The sequence below is a fragment of the Onychostoma macrolepis genome, chromosome 25 (assembly GCF_012432095.1).
Source record: "Onychostoma macrolepis isolate SWU-2019 chromosome 25, ASM1243209v1, whole genome shotgun sequence".
Classification (NCBI taxonomy): domain Eukaryota; kingdom Metazoa; phylum Chordata; class Actinopteri; order Cypriniformes; family Cyprinidae; genus Onychostoma; species Onychostoma macrolepis.
The window spans coordinates 9,622,169-9,637,917 of record NC_081179.1 but is presented as its reverse complement, the minus strand read 5'-3'; the positions used below and the strand labels follow the sequence as shown (position 1 = coordinate 9,637,917).

The following is a 15,749-nucleotide window of genomic DNA, read 5'->3' as shown; positions in this document are numbered from 1 at the left end:
TTTCACAATATTACTGTTTTTACTGTATTTTGATCAAACAAATGCAGCCTTGGTGTGCAAAAGAGAGAGTTTAAAAATGACTTACTGACTTCTAAATGGTATTTGCTAAAAGTTACATTTATTATTGTTATTAAAATATGAATCTTTTAAAGATTAACTTTAAGTGAGCATTAAATGATGTCAAGGAATCTAAATGTTTAAAATATTATCTATTTAATTAGCTGCAATTTCAATAATTTCTTAAAGTGAAAAAAAAAAAAAACATGGATAAGTTCTAGAAATGTGAAGGCATTTTGTTAACCACAATAAATGCTGATGACTAAATAAATGTTGCTAGTTAAGCCAGATAGGAAACTGGGTCAGGAACGCCAGCTCACCAACATCCAAAATGTAACATGTGGATGACAATTTCAGATTTAAAAAAAAATGACACAAGAAGAAAATAACACTTCTGTCAGTTAATCAGACACTTGTTATCCATTACTGACAATAATCTCAAATTTATCAGTCTATCACTACATAATACACTGTAAGAAGGTTACAAGGCACAAATGCATTTAAATGCGAGCGCAGAGAGATATAGCACATAAAGAGAGCGGCGGCACCAAAAACAAATCAATATTGCATGTTGTTTTCACCGCTTATCAGCTCTCTGCAAGAAGGTTTATTGTGTCTCGACATCAGCGGCGGCCATCGGAGGACCATCTGAATCACAGCCTCCGACGCTCCTGAATGGAACGGCCAGGATGCCCATACATGGGCGTAACGTGTTCACATGACATCAGAACGAACTCTCCTCAACTAGTTTCAACTTATTACCTTCAGTGGGAAAAGAACAGCTGTTTCCATGGCAACAGCAGAACGAGAGGGAGGTAATGACATGGAGTGTGTGTGTGTGTGTGGTTATAGATGCAGACATACTGTTTTCCTCTGTAAACTTCCTGATTACAGGATGTTGTTTTGGCCCTTGAGAGGAAAGACGGGGTATATTTTTCTGTCGCTAGCGTGCGAATGATCACGTAACAATGTGTAAGGTCTCAAAAGGCAAGGAAGTGAGCACACAATGGTGAAAAACTACATCGCAAAAAGTCCCTGGGGCGACACGAGCCGCCCTTGTGCTTGTCACAGGTTTATCTTTAGCTGGTCTCCACTGTATAATGGCAAGGTTTGGTCGCCACTCCATGGAAACTGTTGTCACGGCCTTTCTAATTGGCCGGTTGTTTGCACTAGCGGCTCCTCCTTCATTGAAGGAGCTCTGGCAGCTGTCATTCACAGGAGCTGCTACATGCAGGAAGTGTGAGTGACGGAGCTGGGGAAATGTCTCTCTGTTTCTCGCTCTTGCTCTCCCTCCCTCTGGGTCTCGGTGAAATGAGTGTGCGAGTGTTGTGGGGGTGGCAGGCTTGTTGAGGCCGCATGTAAGACTGCAGCCTGAAAACAGCGGTGGCAAGCGACAGGGTTGTCACAGCAACAGCCGACCTCCTTCAACTCTGCGGTGTGTAGCTGCCTTCTGATTCACAGGGGCCCTACACAGTGTACACTGCTCCCTGTGCACTGAGAAGGGGATATGTGTAGAAGTTCAATGGCAATGTCATCAAACTTGAGTAAACATTTGACTTCAGCAGAAATTGGGGTTGAGTATGATGCCAGATATATATATATATGAAAAGTTCATTTGCAAAAACAGATATCATTGTGCATTCCAATTAATCTCAATCAAACTGCATTTGGGTTATTTTGATTAGGTAAAAAAAAAAAACAGCTAACTAACACAATAAAACAATAAAAACATGATAACATAATAAAAAACATGATTTTTGAAAACTGATCTGTTTTTGCAAATAAACTCTTCATATACACTCATATAAAAATAAAAAGTATTAAATTATAAAAATTGTTTTTAAATTACATACAAATAATAATTTCTTTAGCATTAGCATATTCAATATAATATTCCTCATTATTTTATATTATATCAACATATGGAATACATACAATAATTTGGCATACCACAAACCCCTAAATTTAAAGCCTTAAATTGTTTCTCGTCAAAATTTTAAAAATATATATATATATATATTAATATAGTTTATTTACATTAACATATTCAATATATTTATGTATGTAAAAATTACATTAAAAATAAATTGTCAATTTGAGATAGATAGGTTGATAAATACTGTATACATATATAGATATTTATATGAAATTGACAATTCATTTTTATGCAATTTGATTATATAAAATGAATGCCCTATATAATTTATTTACATTACAATATTCAATATAATATTTTCAATTATTTATATCTTATATACACAATATATAAAACAATAATTTGGCATACCCAATATATAAATATCTACAGTGTATATATATTATTATTATTATTTTTCAGAAGTTATTAATAATTCTGCATAATCTAAACTCCTACATTTAGACCGTCTAAATCGAACTTGTTTTTCAAATCACATAACAAATTCAATTTTAAAAAGTTTACTTACATTACGACATTCAGTATTTATATATGGTACAAAATTATTTACTCAAAACTCGACTCTCACATTTTTTCACTCAACATGGCTGAATATCCCATGAAGTCAACTTCAGAGACACTATCAGGCAATTGGAACACATCCAGTATATCTGTGCATACGTGCGTGTCTGATTTTATTTTTGGGACTCTGTGTCTTCCTTTTGTGTCAGTAAGATGCTGCGCATGTGTATGTGCATCTGTGTCTTTGCATAAATGTATTACACCCTGAGCTAGAGAGAGAGAGAGAGAGAGAGAGACCAGTGAGGCAAAGAAAAGCAGAAATAATTTGAGAGAGTGACCTATATTTCTTGAATCCTGCTGCCAGACAGATCAGCACAGATGTTCCACAATCCCAACATTCCTAAAAGACTTGCCACTAAAACCAGCATCGTAACACTCTGTTTTGCTTGTAATTAATGCAAAATGTAGATGCTGACTTAAAATGTCATCTTAAAGACTTCCATTGTGATATGAGGGCTGCTTTAAAAGCTGCAAACATGCATCAGCGAAGGCCAAGTGAATGATTACTCAGTTTTCTAATGGGTGAGCAATAATAATTAAACAGAGCACTTTTAGCAGAGCGATTACTGTTGCTTTTAATCTGCTTGCGTGCAGCAAACAGGTGAGTTGACCAGCCTTCAACACAAACGCTACAGCTTTAACGTGAATGGACCATCTTTGAAATAAGCAAACTAGCTACAGTATGTGAAGACTGCCATGACAGCACAGAATGGAATTCATAATTTCGACAAAAAGATCAGCAAGGAATACCACTTTCTAATTGGAAATTAAACACTGCTACTCACACAATGAGCCTACAATTATTCTGAACAACTTCCTCTCAATAAACAACTATCAATGAGTCAACTTTAAATCACCAGTGCTTACTCTTTAAATAAAGGCAATTATTGATGATTAGTGGTGCTTGCTAAGAAAAACATCACTACTACGATTGCTCATCCTTATTTTCCAGCCCAGAACTCATCCCACACATTTGTGTTGTGAACATGAATGACATCTCAAGTCGTGAGGCTTGTTGAGGAGAGGTGTGCTGCTTTTCTAAGAAATCATATTCTCCTGGCAGGCAATAAAAAATCATGTATCATGGGATCAGAATATCAAATGAACTTGAGGACATAATAACATCCTAGCAATGCCCTAGCAACCACCTAGAACACATTAGCAACCATTTAGAACATCCTAGCAACAACCTATATAAAATATATTTTCCTAAATATTAACAATCAAATTATTAAATTACTTATTGTATATTGAAAATATAATGAATAATATAATGTGTTAATATACTGAACAATACTATTTAATTGGAATTGCTGCTTCTCGTATATTGAAAAATGTGACAATATATTTATGTATCGTAATATGTAATTTTATATTCAATAATATCCTTCATATATAGATATACATGTAATAAAATATGGTCCTATGTGTGTGTAAATATATTTGAACATATATATTCACATTTATATGGCAACATGTATGTACAATATACAGTGGTATGAAAAACTGTTGGACCCCTTCCTGATTTTTAAATTCTTTGCATATTTGTCACACTTAAAAGATTCAGATCATCAAACAAATTTTAATATTACACAAAGATAATGCAAGTAAATACAAAATGCAGTTTTGAAATGATGATTTAATTTATTAAGGGAAAAAAGCTGTCCAAACCTACCTGGCCCTACGTGAAAAAGTGCTTGCCCCCTCCTATTAAATCATGAAAGAACTGTGATTAACCACATTATTTTAGAAAGCTGAGTTAAATTTCACTAGCCAAACCCAGGCCTGATTACTGCCAGACCTGTTGAATCAAGAAATCACTTAAATAGAACCTGTTTGACAAAGTGAAGCATGCTTAAAGAGCAACACATCATTCTGCGATCTTAAGAAATTCATAAACAGATGAGAAACAAAATAGTTTACATGTATCAGTCTGGAAAGGGTTATAAAGCCATTTCTAAGGCTTTGGGACTCCAGCGAACCACGGTCAGAGCCATTTTCCACAAATGGAGAAAACTTGGAACCTTGTGACTTGTGAAAAACTTGTGAACCTTCCCAGGAGTGGCCGGCCTACCAACATTACTCCAAGAGCACAATGACGACTCATCCAGGAGGTCATAAAAGAACCCAGAACAACATCTAAAGAACTGCCTCAATTAAGGTCAGTGTTCATGATTCAACAATAAGAAAGAGACTGGGCAAAAACAGCATCCATGAGAGAGTTCCAAGGCAAAAGCCACTGCTGACCAAAAAGAACACAAAGGCTCGTCTCACATTTGCCAAAAAATATCTTGATTATCCCCAAGACTTTTGGGCAAATATTCTGTGGATTGATGCGACAAAAGTTGAACTTTTTGGAAGGTGTGTGTCCCGTTACATCTGGCATAAAACCAACACAGCATTTCATAGAAAGAACATCATACCAACAGTCAAACATGGTGGTGGTAGTGTGATGGTCTGAGGCTGCTTTGCAGCTTCAGAACCTGGATGACTTGCCATAATTGATGGAACCATGAATTCTGCTCTCTATCAGAAAATCCTGAAGGAGAATGTCCGGCAGTCAGTTTGTGACCTCAAGCTCAAGCGCACTTGGGTTATGCAGCAGGACAATGATCCCAAACACAGCAGCAAGTCCACCTCTGAATGTCTCAAGAAAAACAAAATTAAGGTTTTGGAGAGGCCAAGTCAAAGTCTGGACTTAAATCCAATTGAAATGCTGTGGCATGACCTTAAACAGTCCATTCATGCTCGAAAACCCTCCAATGTGGCTGAATTAAAACAATTCTGCAAAGAAGAGTGGGCCAAAATTCCTCCACAGCGATGTGAAAGACTCATTGCCAGTTATCGCAAACGCTTGATTGCAGTTGTTGCTGCAAAGGGTGGCACAACCAGTTATTAGGTTTAGGGGGCAAGCACTTTTTCACACAGGGCCGTGTGGGTTTGGATTTTGTTTTCCCTTTATAATAAAAAACTTCATTTAAAAACTGCATGTTGTGTTTACTTGTGTTATCTTTGATTAATACTAAATTAGTTTGATGATCTGAAACATTAAAGCATGCCAAACATGCAAAAAAAAATTAAAATCAGGAAGGGGGCCAACACTTTTTCACACCACTGTATGTACTCAGTTTGAGGAAAATATATATTGTGATATATTTCCATGTATTTTTATTTACATAAAGTACTCAGTCAATTAAGTTGTAAATGTCAAATCTCATGTTGCCATGACTTTACCAAGACATCCAATTGTCCAAAAATCCTAAATTTGTAATATTTTTTTCAGTAAAGTTTTCAGCTATTGTACTAATACAATCACACATATTTTCATATATCAAATGTGTAATGTGAGATAAAATGAGTTCAGTTTTATGTAAAACCATTAAATTAATTGTTTTAATAAAGCTATTACATGTAAAAATATAGCGCAATTTTTGTCTTCATTGCTACAGTACATATGTAGGCTATTTTTATATCTATCAATATATAGTTATATATGGACAATGAACATATTGCAGTATATTGAAAAATGTAAGCACTAGTTTCCGATATATAGAAATATATATTGCATTATATTTTTTCAGTATATTTACAGTTTATTTTGTAAGGGTAGCTACCACCCAGAATGCATTAGAAACCATTCAGAAAATTATAGACAGTGTGGCAGTGAGTTTTGCACAACTATAACATTGTTTCACTGATTTTATCTATTTTCCATTTAAAGTCAGAATTAAACCCTAACCTAAATCTATTTGTAAGAAAAATGACTACTCTAATTATTTAGTCTGCACAAATATCTTTCTTACAATCGATTGCATGCTTGCATTAAGATCTGGCTCCATCCAATCAACAACCAGTGGATTGAACCCAGTCCCTTCCCAATATGTTTGTTCATTTTTTGGTAATCCATTCACTTGGATGTACATAACAATATAGAATTCTAACAATAATAAAATTTAATGAATAGAAAGAAAGAAAGATGACTCCACCTCACCAAAGATGGTCAATGGTAATGCAGTTACTGTAAATATCATAAAGTTTGACACAGGAGATAAATTAATAAAGTAGGTAGGCTTAAAATTCTCTACAATGTGTTGCAAGTAGGCCAGCCACTCGTGTAAACAAAACTTCTGTTTGCCTAGTGAGAATAAACAGAATTTACTTGTAAGACACTGATTGAATCCAGGCTCATTCATGCCTTGCAGAGCCTGTAGGGGGTTGATAGCTCTACAGATGATATAAGCTTACTGCTTATCAAATCTATACAGTTAAACTTTTTTTCCTGAAATAGTCCAACAACAAAACTGTAAACCATAAATGCAGTCGATTATTAAAGGTGAGGTTTCTGTGCCACTGGTTGAAACGAACTGCAAAAATAATGAGTGTCAAACATGTTTCCTGAACACTCACTCCATCTGCCATTGGCAAGCCAAACAGATTGGTTGAGCTAATGTTTCTGCTTCTAGCTAGGATGCTCAAACCAACAGATTACTGTCTTAAAGGACTGATATCGAATAAATATGTACCTTTTGAGTATGGTTGTGAAGCCATTTTATTACAAAATAGAGTAAAAAAAAAGAATGAATGTTTTTTAACAAATCTGTTGTTATCAAATCCAATTGTTACAGTACAGTATATGACTTATTTTCTTCTAGAACACAAAAAAGATATTTTGAAAAATGATTTTGTTTTTGACACTCTATGACCAGAAAACTCTAATCATTTTCAAAATATCTACTTTTGTGTTATACAGACGAAAGAAATGCATACAGGTTTGGAACAACACAAGGGTGAGTAAAAGATTACTATCTCTTTAAAAGAGGAAAATAAAATTGCAGAGTAAATGTATTCACATTTATGCAGCTTTAAATTATAGATAAACTGGGCTGATATGAGTGGGTATGTTTAAGTCAGCATTTCAGATGAGTCATTCCCATTTCATTAAGTGTTTGACATGAAAATATGCCTATTTACTAAGTCTTACTTTCAAAGACAGGGGAACAGGCAGTACTTTTCCAAGAACCATTTCCCCTCATGATCCCTGAGCCCCACCCTTCAGAAAGGCACCTGACCTCTCTTGTGTTCACTGTGACATTCATTAACTCACAGTAGCAACCTGGCAACCTGTGGGTGATCACTGTTTAGAAGCCAAATCACACACCATGACATTCAAGGCTGAACGCCTCACCTGTTAACATGAACTACGCTCCCTGAAAATGAGGGATGCCTCATTTGGTGTCAGTGAAATAACCTTTAAGGGAAAACGGAGTCAAATTGTTTACATCTGGCAGGTTTTCTCTGGAGGCCACATTTGGGGCTTGCTTAACGAGCACCGAGAGACTGAGGCTGGAAGGCATCACAGCGCTGCGGCTCAGGCCTTGACAAGCCTAGTGGTGTTTCAGTTGTGAATGAATCGTTCTTGTTCACTTCTATGTGCTGACTCATATTTCTGTCTCTTCCTTTAGAGGCAAGTGACTGTCTGAGAGGACTGATATAGCAAGAATAGCTTTCCAGTACTGGTTGTGATGGACCATTTTATTGGTTGAAAAACTACTGTACAAATTACTAAATGAGGCTGATCAACACTCCAAGCAACAAAGAATGAGACATTTCAATTTGAATGAACTCAATGGGTTGTAAAAGATATACTGGGCATCTATTATGTTTATTTACGCTGATAAACTAAGTGTTGTTTGCTTAAATTGTCAACGGAGTTAATGTCGATTTCACTGAGAAGAAAAAGGTGCGAATGACCTATGAATATGTTGACTTATTATTAGAAAATAATGTACTTAATGCAACTCTTTAGGAGGTCAAAATGAACGTTTTTAACAAATCGGTTCAATAACTGATTCAGTGACTTGCTCGCACACACACACACACACACACAATAAACTTGATGGTCGCCACCTGCGGAAAAAGTCGCTAAACAAACCAGCAAACAAATCTTTTGAGTGAAGCGATTCAAAAGATTCGAGTCACTGTAATGAAACAAAATCCCTGCCACTAAAACCCAGTCACAGAGACATATTGTGGTTCGAGCTAAGCGGATGATAACCATTGAGTCCCCCTCCCTTTGTAATCACAGGCTAATTGTCCCAGTAAGATTTGGCAACCTGGCTTATTAACGTCGATTCGCGCCAGTCGAGTCCAGCCGTTGGTCAGACGGGTCTCGTGCGCATTCCCCCTCCCGCTGGCGCGAAAACTGGAGCAGCAGCGTGCCCTCAAGTGATATTCCGTACTACATGTGGTGGCATCGATGTAGCTTTCTGCCACTGCGCCCTGTTTATGCGGAGTTTGAGTTATCACTTACCGCTATGGGCGCTAAACCATCGGGGCGCGATGTGCAGGGGCAAAGTGTCTGCCAACGACGCCCGGGATCCCAGGTAAAGCATACCGTCCGTGTGGTGCCCGCCGCCCGTTTCTTGGTATCCATTCCCGTTATGAGCGGGATCCGAGCCAGACCCCCCTCCGGCTCTGTCCGAGTCTGTTCCTCTGGGGGTGTAAAACCCGAAGGGCACCGTGGCGCTGTGATCTATGCCCATCCCCGCCACGGAGCTCACCGAGCGGCTGCGCAGTCCCATCGTGCCACCTGGCCGGTAGTGTCCGAAGTGGGCCGAGGGTGGCACCGCGCTGTCATCCGTCGAGACACCGGGAAAAGCTCCCCGGGGCCGCCCCGCCGTGCTCTGCTTGCCCCCCATCCAAAAGTATCCGCTAAAAATGGGTGGGGGTGTCGCGGAAAGGGTGTCACGGATCGCCCTGCGGCGCTTCTCGAGCCTCCTTCAAACAAGCGACCAAATCAAGCGCTAAAATCCGCGGTTGTCAAGTCTGACTAAAACAGCTGTGTCTCGCAGACGCAACAGCCCATTTTCCTGGTCGAATCATGGACCTAAAGTCTCAATAATCACCTTAGGGAACAAGGGGGTGATAATAAAGCCGTTCGCGCGAGCAAAAACGCAACACGTTCTCCGCTTATAAGCAACTGACAGGACAGCCTGCCCAAAATCACCAGGCGCAACAACACATCCGCAGTACTTTGAATGCAAAAGCTCTCTCTTATTCAGAGAGGACTGACTCAAAATACACCAGCCATGATGCCCGTCCAGTGTACACGTCCAGAGGTCCGCTCGTCCTCCCTCCGTCTGCCTGGAGATCGGTTCAGCGTGTGCCGCTGCGCCGCCGCCGCCGCCGCTGCTGCTGCTGGGAGACAATAGAGGCGGTTACTGCGCATACGCGGATTAACAGTGGCGAGATGTGTTGTAAACGCGAGCATGGATTTACAATATCTAGCCCAAACGATCAATTATTAAGAAGTGTCCTTTCTTTTTTTCCACGCAGACAACGTCTCGCCTCCAACAGCCGCTTGGTGATCTGGTGTTAAAGAGATGTGACCCACTAACGTTGCCATAATGAAGTTAACACAGAGGCGGCAGACATGATTTAATTTTGGTACTCTTCATGTTTTCATTTGCAACCATTCAGTAGGAGGCCTAATAAATGCTTGAGTTGCTATCTAGAGGAAAATGATAGTCTTTCATCTCCATAATGGGGCCAAAAATGCCAGTGTTTATAGGTGAGCAAGCCATATGGGCATTTGAGAGTTACTGACAGAAAGAAAACCATGAGTTAGTTTAAAGATCACAAACTGTTATGTGCATAATTTCCTCTGTCAGTTTGCAGTTTCAAAGTACTTTACTGCATGGCTATTTTAGTATGTTGACAAATCATTAATACACACACACACACACACACACACACACACAATAATAAACAGGAAAAGTAAAATAGTAAGAAAGTTGGAAAACAAATTATATGTGAGTGTGTGTGTGTGTGTATATATATATATATATATATATATATATATATATATATATATATATATACACACACACACACAAATAAGGCATGCTGATAGATAAGTGCAATATAGAATCAAATAATATGCAATACAATCAAATAAACTTTCAGTAAGCCAACATCTTTCTCTGCTGTATTTCTACTCATCGCTTGCAGTAAATCAATATATTATGCTTATTAATATTTCTGCATTCATAAATTATGTATGGACCACATCACTAATATCATAGTGTGCATTGCATAAAACCTACTTAAATCTTTTAGAGACACCATCTTGTAACCAGGAAGAACCATAACAACCATGGAGATGTAAATTATTACATTTGTTCCCCTGAGGCTTTTTAAAATTAGCATAAAGTAGCCTACATGATTATTATATTATTTCCTACTGCCTGCCTATCTCACAATACAACAACGTTTTATTCAAAGTAGTCTAATGTGTTCAGGGCATTGAGCAATGTCACACTGAGGACCATTTTGAGAATACGAGCACAATAAATAAAACCATAATTTATGTCCATAAAGAGATGAAATAAAACAGTGCAGAGTCTGTTCTGTAAATTTGACTGTGACCTTTATAACTGCAATACTGTCTTTTCTCTTTAAAAGAAGACAGTGACCTGGTATCGCCTCTTCATGAACTTATTTTTCATATATTTGTGCCGTAAATCAAAGTGGATTTGAATATATAATGGCATTTGTATGAAGATGAAAAGCACAAAATTGTGTGGCAGTCCAGTTAGAGATGATATATATTACCCGAGACCTTTAGACAGAATTATTCAAGAACAGAAACTGACTTGCAGTAGCAAGGAGTTTTAAAAGTGTCTGCTTATAATGTGTTGTAAACAACTTTTGAATTTACAGCATACTAATAAGATGTTTATATTATAAGTTTCTTTAATGACAGGCCACTGGCAAACTATTGTTATGTTTAGATGAGACTATTCTTGTAATGAAATCCATTTCTGTCACACAGTAATCACTGCAATTACAGACTGTTTCGTGGGTAAATTAGGAAATAGCGACATCTGATGGTAAAAGTGATAAATACACACGAAAGATTTATTGAACAGTATAAATAAATTTTATCTGCACAAACACAATGCAGAAAGTAGTATCAATTATCTTAAATAATATTAAATATCTTAATATAAATACTTTTTCCTTATTTTTGTATTTTTTTTTTCTAAAAAGAACGTTGCTGATTAAAACGATTTTAACATGTTCTAATAAAATAAGTACAGCAGCCAACCAAACTACTGTTTTTTGTTTTTATCGTTTTTTTAATGACCTAGTTTTTCCTCGTTAGCATGTTTTAAAGTACAAGTGTGCTGTAAATCAAAGAGGATTTGAGACGCTGTCTGTCTTCATCGCTCTGTTATCGACTGCTCGCGCCTGTTCGATGCTCTTCGTGCTCGATGCTCTATTACTTCTCATTTGAAGTTGCGCGCCAAATGCTGCTTTGTCAGTGTTGTTGTTTTGACATGTTCCTCTTTATTTTTACTGTCTATTAGTTTTGTTTGCTCATTTAGAGTTCACTCGTAAACAATAAAAATGGACTCGCAATCCTACATGCCTGTTCCCCCGGGGATCGGAATGGAGGATAATTTCTTTTCTCTCGATGATATTTTACTTTCTCACGAGCGCCTGCCGTGCAGTACTGAGAGCGCGTTCCGCGACTCGGGTTCCTCGAGAAATAGCGAGACACGCGACATACCAGAGGTACTCGCATACATTAATGTTTGTTTTAAAACGGTTATAAAAGGATTTAATACCTTTTGGTGTACAGTGGGTTGAAAGTAAGATGGTTTGTTAAATGAAGGTATTAGGCTATTAAAGGTTATTGTTGAAGACTGACAGATCTTCAACATCACATGTTAAGTCCTAATCTATGAAAACTATTTTAAAGTTATGACGGTTAAAATGTTAAACCAAAGTGAATATTTTCGTTTAGATTTAAAAACAAAAAATGATCAATTATAGCATAATTTTCTTTAATGACAGGCCACTGGCAAACTATTGTTATGTTTAGATGAGACTATTCTTGTAATGAAATCCATTTCTGTCACACAGTAATCACTGCAATTACAGACTGTTTCGTGGGTAAATTAGGAAATAGCGACATCTGATGGTAAAAGTGATAAATACACACGAAAGATTTATTGAACAGTATAAATACATTTTATCTGCACAAACACAATGCAGAAAGTAGTATCAATTATCTTAAATAATATTAAATATCTTAATATAAATACTTTTTCCTTATTTTTGTATTTTTTTTTTCTAAAAAGAACGTTGCTGATTAAAACGATTTTAACATGTTCTAATAAAATAAGTACAGCAGCCAACCAAACTACTGTTTTTTGTTTTTATCGTTTTTTTAATGACCTAGTTTTTCCTCGTTAGCATGTTTTAAAGTACAAGTGTGCTGTAAATCAAAGAGGATTTGAGACGCTGTCTGTCTTCATCGCTCTGTTATCGACTGCTCGCGCCTGTTCGATGCTCTTCGTGCTCGATGCTCTATTACTTCTCATTTGAAGTTGCGCGCCAAATGCTGCTTTGTCAGTGTTGTTGTTTTGACATGTTCCTCTTTATTTTTACTGTCTATTAGTTTTGTTTGCTCATTTAGAGTTCACTCGTAAACAATAAAAATGGACTCGCAATCCTACATGCCTGTTCCCCCGGGGATCGGAATGGAGGATAATTTCTTTTCTCTCGATGATATTTTACTTTCTCACGAGCGCCTGCCGTGCAGTACTGAGAGCGCGTTCCCGCGACTCGGGTTCCTCGAGAAATCCAGCGAGACACGCGACATACCAGAGGTACTCGCATACATTAATGTTTGTTTTAAAACGGTTATAAAAGGATTTAATACCTTTTGGTGTACAGTGGGTTGAAAGTAAGATGGTTTGTTAAATGAAGGTATTAGGCTATTAAAAGGTTATTGTTGAAGACTGACAGATCTTCAACATCACATGTTAAGTCCTAATCTATGAAAACTATTTTAAAGTTATGACGGTTAAAATGTTAAACCAAAGTGAATATTTTTCGTTTAGATTTAAAAAACAAAAAAAATGATCAATTATAGCATAATTTTCTACACAATTAACAATTTTGCATCACTAAGGTTTTAACAAAAGTTATTGTACTCTTTTACAAGTGAAGAGTATGAAAGATAAATATCTCTTTGTGCATTTTCATTTGGGGCATCATTTGCAACCAAGCTGTAAGTTCCTCAAGATGTGCAAAATTGTGAAAATATCATGTCTGTTTAATGTGCATAAAATGCTAACTATGAAGTTAGCCTTAACAAGACAAAAAGACGAGTTGTTTTATTAGCCAAATGTTAATTTCCATAACTGTCATCTTCACCACAGAATGTTACAAATACAAAGGGCACTGTGGAAATATCTATGACAGAAATTATATTGTTAACACTAATATTAGGAACTGAAAAAGTCTAGTTTGGTGCTGATGTTTGTTGGACTGAGTTGCATGGATAGAAAGTTATTCGCATACTCATTAAATATAAGTAGGGTTGCAAAGGGGATTTCCAAAAATCTCCAGAAGATTCCAAAAATCTTGGAAAGTTTCCACCTTTTTGCAACCCTAAATTTAAGTCCCTGACCACAACATATTTGTTTTAATGTTAACTTCATATGGGAAACAGTTTCTGTCTTTTGGCACATATGTTTTGTATGTGATTGATTTATACTTGTGTTTCAGGGCACAAAGATGGAGATGCCACTGTGGCTGGCCAAGGGCCTGTATGAAAGGAAGAGGCGAGTGCTGTCCGTGGAGCTGCCAAAGGTGTATCGTGAGGGCTGGAGAACAGTGTTCGGGGCAGATCCCACTGTTGTAGACTTGCACAAAATGGGTCCGTATTACTATGGTTTAGGCTCCCAGTTGCTACATTTTGACAGCCCAGAAAACCCAGAGATTGCTAATACCATCCTCCAGGTGAGCATGCCTAGATAGGTAGCCACACAATACACAATTATGGCTGTAAAAAGCATGCAAACTCAAGCTAAATCATATGTAAATGTTAACCTTACAAGATATGATGAGTTGTTTCGTTTACCTTATCCTATTAGTAATGGGTGGTTAGAAGAAAGCTAGTTTGGGGTTATGGTTCACAGCTTCACATGCATAAGTGAGGGATGTGTAATAATTCATCTGCTGTTTCGTACCTCAACCAGTAGAGGGAGCAGTGCGTTTAAAATCATTACTAGTACTGACCAGTTGCTGGGCAAACTGATATGCCAGGTTGAATAGGACATGCAGTTCTGTTGTGTTCAATCAGTGAACACCATTCAAGCTCTATGTTAAGTTCAGGTAAAATTCAGGGCATAATTTAGGGCTTTAAATGTCTGCTGCATAGTTATTATGGCTGGTGCTGTAAATTATTACAATACAAAACAGGTAGCTTTGAACTTTGATCAAGAACATGGCTAAATTCTTCTATTATGTCTATAAAATTGCAAATACAAAATGTTTTTTTGTCTTTTAGTTTTAATCATAAAGTCTACTTATTTTGATCACTTCTACTGCCGTTTTTATTAAAATTTAGGAGTTCTATTTTGCAGCTGAACAGACTTAAATGCTTGTTTTAACTGATAAAACTAGTGAACTATTTTGCATCTGTCTCTGCATCCTATATACAGTATACGTATGCCTCCATAAAATCTATATACTCTCCCTATCTCTCTTATCAGACCTTCATTGGTCGTTTCCGCCGGACCATGGACTCTTCCCAGAATGCTTACAATGAAGACACATCAGCGCTGGTGGAGCGCTTGGACTGCTTAGAGAGGAGCTTGTTTAAAGCAGGCCAGAGTGGACTAAATAGTTTCCAACTGTGGGAAAAGGGCCGGTCCTCTCACCTCACTGCCTCTAGTCTAGTTATCAACTACAGAAAGAGGAAAATTACAGACCTGCAGGCCTGAAAGACAAAAAGATTACAAAGAAGGATTAAGAAGACTTTCCTGTGAGTGTGTGAGAAAGTGGGACACATGCATGTATGTTTGTGGTATTGAATTTGTGAACTTGTGAACTTTTTACTGTAATATTTTTGTGTGTGTATAAACAATATTTGAGTTTGGTATGTGGTCAATAAATGAATTTATTCTATTTTCACTCTTTGTTTCTTCCTTGAAACTTCATAAAGGTCATTAATGCTTTATCTTCACAAATTTGTCTTTCCTAGAGATGTGCTTTTTATAAAGCAATTACAGATTCTTCCATTTATTCATCCTAAAGAGGACTGAACAGGTTTCATCGGTGTTTAAAAAAAAAAAAAGAATTATACCCTGGGGTGTTATGAGTTTGCACGTCATGG

General features: G+C 37.1%; 2 protein-coding genes across 2 annotated transcripts in view; one reads left to right on the top strand and one right to left on the bottom strand.

Annotated features, from left to right (window-relative positions):
* znrf1 (zinc and ring finger 1) overlaps nt 1-9,840 on the bottom strand; it is a 43,382-nt gene extending 33,542 nt beyond the window's left edge. The window contains exon 1 of the mRNA XM_058766407.1: nt 8,865-9,840. Coding sequence (XP_058622390.1) covers nt 8,865-9,252 — 388 coding nt within the window. The 5' untranslated portion in view covers nt 9,253-9,840. The remainder of the gene's footprint in view (nt 1-8,864) is intronic.
* A 3,048-nt stretch (nt 9,841-12,888) lies between these two features.
* On the top strand, nt 12,889-15,547 carry gins3 (GINS complex subunit 3). Its single transcript, XM_058767506.1, has 3 exons — nt 12,889-13,233; nt 14,138-14,371; nt 15,127-15,547. Exons 1-3 carry the CDS (start codon nt 13,063-13,065, stop codon nt 15,355-15,357), a joined length of 636 nt encoding a protein of 211 aa, XP_058623489.1. The 5' UTR covers nt 12,889-13,062; the 3' UTR covers nt 15,358-15,547.
* The last annotated feature ends 202 nt before the right edge of the window (nt 15,548-15,749 follow it).